Source organism: Styela clava, chromosome 3 (assembly GCF_964204865.1).
Source record: "Styela clava chromosome 3, kaStyClav1.hap1.2, whole genome shotgun sequence".
Lineage (NCBI taxonomy): Eukaryota > Metazoa > Chordata > Ascidiacea > Stolidobranchia > Styelidae > Styela > Styela clava.
The window spans coordinates 13,636,315-13,645,349 of NC_135252.1; the positions used below are offsets into that span (position 1 = coordinate 13,636,315).

General features: G+C 34.1%; 1 protein-coding gene across 1 annotated transcript; it reads right to left on the reverse strand.

Annotated features, from left to right (window-relative positions):
- Positions 1 to 2,789: 2,789 nt before the first annotated feature.
- On the reverse strand, positions 2,790 to 6,326 carry LOC120342798 (uncharacterized). The gene is made up of 6 exons (XM_039411778.2): positions 6,186 to 6,326; positions 5,799 to 5,964; positions 5,359 to 5,459; positions 4,459 to 4,708; positions 3,743 to 4,116; positions 2,790 to 3,544 (listed from the first exon to the last, which is right to left on the reverse strand). The coding sequence occupies exons 1-6, from the start codon at positions 6,250 to 6,252 to the stop codon at positions 3,240 to 3,242; spliced, it is 1,263 nt and encodes a 420-aa protein (XP_039267712.2). The 5' UTR covers positions 6,253 to 6,326; the 3' UTR covers positions 2,790 to 3,239.
- Positions 6,327 to 9,035: the final 2,709 nt, after the last annotated feature.

The following is a 9,035-nucleotide window of genomic DNA, read 5'->3' on the forward strand; positions in this document are numbered from 1 at the left end:
AAAATGCTATACAGCTGCATACCACTCATTTATTACTCATATTTTTCTGTTATAGGATAAAAAAACAGCAACATTTCATTGCTTCTCCAACGTATGGAGGGCTCCAAATTTACCATAGTAGACCAAACATCTGTCAGACCCCCTTCCTTCACTGTGATAGATTTTTGTTTAATAACATATCCTGCTGAGTAATCTACAATTTCGATTTCTTCGACTGTGAGATTAGTGGTTATTACGCTTTTAGATTTAGTATTATAGGCAGTGCTGCCATCGATATGAACCCCAAAATAAGGACAGGGAAACATAGTAATAAAATAACAATAAATGAAATGTAATAAACAGAATGTATTCATGCAGTGCGACCCTTGTATAATCATTGACTCTTGGTTTAATTCAATTTCTTGAGCAGAGTCCTTGTGCTTCTGTTATCTGGGTTGCATTGTGAGCAGAAATTGCTTCTTTACCTATGGATTCCAGGTTAATGTCACATTCACGAAAGCTGCAGTGCGCAAAACACTGGCCATTCGTTTCGTTTGACGCTGTTGAATTCTTTCTCATAATCATCACAGCAAATGTTTTTGCGTTTACTCATTTTATATCTTATGAAGTTTTAGATCTAAACCAAATTTGATGTTTAATTCACCGGTATATTCATTCATAAGGACACATGACAAAATAAGGAGGTTTGTTAAAAAAAAAAAAATTTTCTAAGACAAAGGCCTTCAAAATAAGGACAAATCTTAGAAATAAGGACGCTATGGCAGCCCTGATTATAGGTCATGTGGAGAATAAAACTTCTGTAAAAGGTACAATACTTGAGATGGAGTGAGACCAAAACGCTATACTGCTAAGGTTTGTTTTATATAAGGTGCAAAGTATTCATTTTCGTCACCACTTTACCTACATCTGACTGACATTTTTTGCAATGCATCGCATTTTTGATGCCTTGCTTTCTTTCGACAAGAAAGCTGTCACGTCATCCTGGTCATTTGCAAGACAGACTGTGTCTTCGTTTTCACATATATTTGTTCATTTTTTATCAAATTCTCCACGTCCTTTTGCGAGCTCTGATGCAGGCGCGTCGTCGTCGATAAGCACGTTGTCTGAACCTACCGACCGTGACGCCCGCCACTTGGCAGTGCAACTCCGGAGTTGGACATCTAGTAGTAGTACTGTATATATTTACTGTTAAAGTAATACCATAGTTTCAAGAGTGTATTTTTCACAGTAAGTAGTTTTACTTCACTAGTTTCACCAAGTTTTGTCCGAACCTATTTATTTACCTGATATTTCAATAATAAGGTGGATATTCCACAAAATATACTTCAATCGGTGATATTAGCTTGTCTAGCAATCTATATAGTGTACAGGCAACGCTAGACCAGTCATTAGGAATCTTGATTGTGTCATATTTCAATGTAAATATGCGATTTGATTATAATTCTAATAATACAATTTGAGCTGAATTGTGCATTTATTACTACTTATGCTGCGAAAGACCTGGCTACAGGCTGAACCGCAGAGTTCCGACCAGTTGTGGAAGCAACACTCAATACATGAATCGTAACGTTGTACTCTACCGGATAATCTCGTTTGTTGACCGAGTAGAAGTGTAGATTCTTCAACTGCTCATTTCCAACAAAGAAGTTGTTAATGAGTCGTCGTCTTCAAATGAAGTTATTATGTGTAAATACAGCATTAGAATGCTGGTGCTACCGTGTTTCCCCGAAAATAAGACTGGGTCTTATTTCAATTTTCTTTCGAAAAATAACACTAAGGCTTATTTTCGGGGAATGTCTTATATTTTCATTTATCAAAAACAAAATTATAAAGTAGAGAATTACGAGATTTTTAAATATACAAAATATGAAAACCGATAAAGACTATTATTTTGACCCCGAGAAAAAAATGTAAACATTATACCTCATTTGTAAAAAATGACTATTTCCCCCAAAATAGGCAAACGAACGAGGCATAACATTAGTGGGTGTAGTTCACAAAAAGTTTAGTCGTCCACCATATATCCCAATGGGATTTTGAATCCATCATGAAAACAACGTTCGATACATCAATCGATACGTTGTATACTGTGGAAAGATTTCGGTTCTTTGCTGTTGATCGAGAGGCGACGTAGTTTCTTCAACTGTTCATTTCCAACAAATGAAGTCGTTTTACCTGGGCTATTATTTGTAAAAACAACATTAGAATGCTGGTGCTGGTAGGATACCATCCACGACATGGGCCGTTTCGTTTTTAAATATGAAATTATACTGCGCTATGTATGTCCCGAATTTGATAGGTACCGGTACAGTTAGGACGACCTGTTATCGATAGTGCACAGTGTTTGAGATACAAGCCGAGGTTTTAAATAACAAAAGCTGAAAGTGCTCGAAGTTTCAATTTATACAGCGGCGTTTGTTTTGTTCTTATTTGTGAGACGCACAGACAAATTTCTCATTCGAACTAGGGTAGAGTATAGCCCAGCAGCTAGACTATTTTGGAAATGGATATCTAGCTATATTTTTGGTAGCGCGGTATCGGTATCTCCTACGCGTTACATGTGAATATTTGGCTTTGGGATCCACAAAAAGTTACTTCACATAGCTGTTCTTGCCTGCATCATAACGAATCTGTCTCCAACGTTGTTGCCACCAAAAAGGTTATGACCGTTTCATTAGACTAGCCTTATACTTCTTATCCACATGCCCAAAACATTGCCGCGCGGCAATATATTTTTGACGGTATTGACATGTAATCAGGTCCAGGAATATAATTTTTCCTGAGTTAGCTTATTTTGTTTATTTGTTGATATTACCAGACAGTTACAATTTTACAATATTGAATACATGCTGTTAGTTTGAAATATGACAAAGTAGCGCGTAACGAAATAAGATGTAGGCCTACTGTATATAATTTGTAAACGTGATGATTAGGCGTTGTGTATAATTGTGAATTTACATATTTCAAATGAACAATAATTTTGTAAAGAAGAAATCGAAAAAATATTTTTCATAATAAGGAATCATTCAGATTGTACGCGGGAATTTCAAAAAGCAGATAAATAACGTTCATAAATAACCTCGTAAACGCATCGCATCAAAGCAGTCACCAATTGGCTCAATCAACACAAAAGTACTTTCAAATGTCTGCTTTCACTGTTTTTAATTTATTATGTGTTGATTTTGAGAAATCGCATTAATAAGGTCGTTATTGAATGCGTTTGCCTTAAAATCGCAAGCTCAGTCAAATTTTTGGCAACAAAATCGGACTTTATAATCATCACACTTTTTATTCTTTTGCTTGTAGTTATGACAACTCAATCCGAATCTTGGTTCGACTTTCAGTTTCTGTCCAGTCTTTGTATAGGGCTCGTCGGTTTTTGCTACTAGAGCTTGGACTGCACTTGGATTGTAACAAACGTCAGTTATATTTTTTCTTCTAATTCTAGAAAAATATTCCATGTCTCCACTTCCACCAGGCGTGTCTATGTTATACCACTGAGTCCACACTTGTTCTGGCATACACTTTCCCTTCTGTCCAGGTTCTGAAAACAATTGTTTACAGTCATCAAACAACAAAACAATGACGAAGTAGTAATTAGGTTTAGTTGCCCTATTAGTTGTTTATGGAACAAACAATGAGAAATAATCTATCTATGAAGTGTTTTTCACATCTTTTTGAACATAAACTCTGACTTTAACTGTCTCAAGAAGAGATATCTGATACCATTATCTCATCTTACCAACTTTTATCTTTTTTCCTATTTTGAAAGCGACAGATACTCTTCTTGTGATCTGCTTTGTCGCCTCAACGTTGCATCTCGACACTGATGCGCTGAGAACTGTGCGTGGTTTTATCACTAGCTGTAGCTTCCTGGCAAAACATTTAGGAGCGCTTGATATCTTTGGAACAAGAGGCCCGGATGGCAGAATTCTAGATGCCCCCGATGAAGATACTCGTATATTGAGCCGTCCACCAGATGCTTGCTTCAATATATCTTTCAGACTTAGTGCTCGCTTTCCTCTTACAGGACTAACTGGTTTGGATTTGGTACTTGTTGGCGCGTTCTTTTTTGCGCATGTTGTTACATACGTTTTCGATCGATAATATGTAATTCTAAAATAAAATTCAAAAAAACGATTTTAACTAGCTTACATTAGTAGTGTAATATTAATAAGAACTATGTTGGTCTTGGTGTCACAAATATAGATGACGGTTCGCAACGAAAGTTTTGAATCTCATAAATTTAAAAAATGTACGTTTCATTTTGTAGTGAGGTATTCTACTGTTAACTTTAATAACTCATTGTTAATCTTAGTATGACAGTCTATTTCAAGTATTTTTCAATTAATTTAATATTTAATCTAGTTTTTCTTAACTTATGACTTGATTTGACCTAATGATATTTTGGATACTGCATAGAATGTGATTAACAATACTCTCAATATTCAAACCTACCTGCAGTTTGATCTATGATTGGTTAAAAACGCTGAAAGATCGATGAAGTTATATTTGGGAGCGATAACCTCTTCTCCTGGTTTAGATGAAATAGTTCGAGTCATAGACAAAGCGGCTGATGTAAGACAGACAACATATTGAGTCCTTGATATCGGACAAGAGCTCATTGTGGTAAACTTTTGAAAAATTTTAGGTCTGAATACTTCCGTCCCAACTTTTTCACAAGGTCTCGTAGTGTTGAGTGGATTGGCTGTTAAAATCAAATTATTCTTTATGAACAATGAATAAGTTGAAAAAAATGTTATATGGTTGAATGGTGTCTCCACAGATTAACACACATTTCATACAATTTCTTAAACGCCAAACATAAAAATTGAGTTTCTGAGGCGGATGTTTTTGAAACTTGAACATATTTTGCATTTTCACGAGAATAAAGGTATAGGCTGTAAATTGAAGACGGCTAATTTAGAAAGTTTACTAAATTCAGGTTTATTCTTTTCTTACTCCAGCGGAATATTATAGCCTCTTTGATGAGTCAATTTCCCATTCCCTCTACCTGACTATGTCACTTTTTGCCACTTAACTTTTTTATTAACACCTAGTTTTTTCTATCGTCTGTTGTTGTTTTAACATAATTGTGAAGTTCAATGAATTCTTTGTACATTTGGCTAAAACTTATTGTTTATGTTGCGGATTTTCATAAAATGAAATGCTACAAATGAAAATATATTACAGCGAATAAAGAAAACCGATCAGATTCAAAACAAGATGGTCCACAATGACTAGGTCAATTTTGTTTTGATCTACATAAAATCTTTAGTCAAATCATTCCAATTTTTGTTAATAGTTTGGTACAAATTCGGTGACATTTTGGTACAATCGCTCGAATCGACTACCTACCTGCATATTCGTTTATGCATTCTTTCAGTGGAATCAAGTAGCTCGACGTTGGCAAAAGGAAATGATTTGCTTGTTCTATCCAACAAGACTCATCTTTGTCTCTAAATTATCATTACAAAATGTTTTTTCAGTTTTGCATATTTGAAATTCTGATGAATTTGTGGATTATCCCAACTATCTTTACATTTTCAGTTCAATCTTACTCCGAACTTTGTAGGTACACCAGCAACTGGATTTGGCGTAAGAGCTTACGTGATAGAAACGACCATCCTTACACGTTACATTGATGACATCTATGTCACAGCCATGCTTTAATAATTAGTTAAATTGAGAAAAACCTCATTATGTACAATATCAATTTTCCACTATCATATTTATCGAATAAATTGGATATTTATAATTTCAAATGCACCAAAAACATTTTAATAAAATAAACATACTTGCAATAAAATTCGTCAGTTGCTGTAAACCATAAATCATCCCATACCACATAATCTACAATATATTTCCACGACTTTACAGCTCCTAATTTTTCTTGCATGCATATCGTGAAAAAAGGTCTGATACTTCCCAAAATTCCCTCTTCTCGACATTTCTGTCTACATCCTGAAATTAGATAGTAAAACCAAAATAATGTGGAACGTTATATGGAATATTTTTCTTTACATAATCTGCTTCTCATTGAATTCCGCGATGCAGTAGCTGTAAAATCTGTATCTATGATACACATTTGCTTAGGTGATTTTATTGCGAAATTTCATCTGAAATATAATATTTATGCCTACTACGGAATTCAATTAAAAAGATTTTATATATAAATGAAATACCTTCAACATAGGTGAAAGTTTGGAAAATGAGTATCATCACAATCGTCAAATAAAATATATTCTTCATTTTCTTTTGCTGAACATCCACACATCCGACGAGCAGTGGTACATCCAAATCTTGAATTACAACTTATAGGTCAATCTTAACAACAGATTTCTCGATTATGTCGTCGAATATATGCATAAAAGATGTAAGAAAGTTTTTGCCCCCAGGGGTAGCGCTTGTGCTTCGTCATAGGGATTTGGTTTTTGTAAAATGCTTCGGAAAGATATTGAATAACACGATAAATATACTGTAAAAAATAATACGTTTTCGAGGTAATTCATGTTACAACTTTTTCAAACTACCAAATCAAACAATAAAGGCGACAACAATTTAGCATTGTGCTTTTCTATTTGACCAAGAACTATATCGCTTTTCAATTAGCTATTACCCATTGATTGCCCTTACCCAAAAATGCCATTTATACTGCTGTTTAGAACACCATGCCAGAATAAATTTTTAACTTCTAAATTACTCTCATTATTTTCCATTTGCTAACAAAATGAGTTTCGTTGTCTATTTTTATGTCGATCTGACAAGACGTGATATTTGATACTGCGATTCGATTGACTCGGACACTCAAAACGTTCGTAAAAAAATGGTTCAATCACCGATATATACGGGTTCAACTTTTTAATTTGTCATAACTTGGTTAAATTTATATCATAGATTTGAACCTTGAGTCCGTTTTTTTACTATTCATTTACGTCTAAATTTCCAAGTGACCGGCTGGTTTATTATTGTTATGACTGTCTATATCTAGACACTGCACTCCGTAAATTGGTATTTGATGTGGTTTGTTGTGGTAAATTATCGCTGCGGAAGAAATTATTGTTTTCAGATATAACATCGAACACTTCCTGAAGTATAATTCATAATAATTCATTTACAGACACCGATTATGAGTTGCAAAAAAACACTACTCTCTTCAGTCAAGTGAATATAAGTGTACGGATATAATAAAGGAAACTAAGATGCAGTATACTTGTAAAAAAATATATATCAACTATCTTCACATTTCTCAAACTTTCGATGGTGCTGCATTAAACCGCTGTAGGCCGCTAGAGAAGCGTGGATATAACGCCTGTATATTTAGCAAACTGTCATAACAAAATTCTACTGTCTATCTTGTCTTATATCAAAGCTATTTAAATGTACCTGACGAAGTAACTGTTTATCTTTCTTTCAGAGGCTCCCGAAATTATCTTACTTGAATATGTTTCTTTTCGGATTCGATATCAATTGTGTAAAAATTGTTTATTCGGTTGAGTACGAACAGTTATCACCAACGGCGATCGGGAGTTTATAGAGAATTTTGACCGGGCCATATCAACGGCTCATGAGGCAATCAAGCAACATCATCTGTCTTTGGCAGAATTGTATTTGACCATTATTCTTTTATCTTTTCAAAAGTCATATCGTTGCACGCGCGTTTAATTTTATTTTCAAACGTTGTTTTAAGCTCATTGTGATGAAGTTTTTGATGGAATATTTAGGAACCTCCAGTTCCTGAAGAATCGCACAAGGCATTTCCGTCAACCATTGAAGTTGAAAATATCCTTGTGGGATTGTGAAAAAACTGTTGATAACATCACCAAAATTACCCACTTCTAGTCGGCCACTCCGCTGTGTCGTGAAACGATGCGCTTCATTGAGTTTTCAATTATGATTAAAGTTGATTTGAAACAGCCTTCTTGATATCATGCATTTGAAAAACAACGCTGGTGATTTAAGAATCCATTATCTTTCAAGGGAAGTACACTTTGAAAATGTTTTTCTTTATAATTATGTCACATGTCACCATGCCTTGGGGATCATTTGCCACAATGCATTAACCTAGAATAATATCAGTCTTTATATTTTCGACCAAAAACTAGCAAGACTATTCTTTCGTTCTATATTTGTCTTAACAAGTTCATCGCAAATGCCGTTAACGCTAATGTTCTGTAAATTGCTTACCTTATCGTAAATCGTACATGTATACAGTTTTTAACCACAAACAATTAAAGGAGTGTGCACAGGAGTAAATAAACAAATATACGACTTCGAGATTACGAGATCTTTACAGTTATTAAAAATAATTTAACGATAGCGTACTGTATCATTAACACGGTATTAGTGAACCATATTCTTGACGTGCTTTAGTGGGTGGGGATGTAAATAGATATTTTCGAAATTTAAATTGTACATGAAAGTTAGAAAAAATGGATTATGAAATTGCATAAAACAGAGAGACCAAAACCTTCCTTCACAGTATTGAAACAATTTTGTTTTTCATATTTCAATCCAGAATGGAAGTGAAGAACTATTCTGAGTTTGCTATGGTTTATATATTGCAAATATTCATTGCATGCGTACATTTTTATTTATCAATTGTTGTATTTTATTTTCAGTTGCGCCTTTACGGGAAACTTTTTATTTCCAGCTTCAGGAACAAATTTCACAATTGAATGTCTTATTGAAAGGCGACAAATTAAGAGATTCAGTGTTCGTTCTTACCGTTTTCTTCAGATTACCATCTTGCAAAATCATCAAAATTAAATAAAACCTGATGCGCTGCATTCCGCAAGTCCTTTATGAAAATAAAAAATTATTGCTAATGTCAAAGATTGTTGGCTTATATTGCACTTATCAATCAATACTTTCAATTTCATAAACATATGTTATGTATGTTTACATTAATTTTTTCTGTTTGTTTGTGTTTACTTTCTTGTAAGTATGTTTATGTTTCCGCGCCTTTGGGCTGCTTGTTGTAAGTTGAAATAGAGTTTGAAGTTCATTTGATCAGAGGATACATACAATGAAAT

What these genes read in the sequence shown, in the direction of transcription:
- LOC120342798 (XM_039411778.2), bottom strand. Translation starts at nt 6,252, where the DNA reads ATGAAGAATATATTTTATTTGACGATTGTGATGATACTCATTTTCCAA. An exon ending in AACTTTCACCTATGTTGAAG is followed by an intron (nt 5,965 to 6,185) that starts GTATTTCATTTA and finishes ATCTAATTTCAG; the next exon opens with GATGTAGACAGAAATGTCGA. An exon ending in ACTGACGAATTTTATTGCAA is followed by an intron (nt 5,460 to 5,798) that starts GTATGTTTATTT and finishes ATGATAATTTAG; the next exon opens with AGACAAAGATGAGTCTTGTT.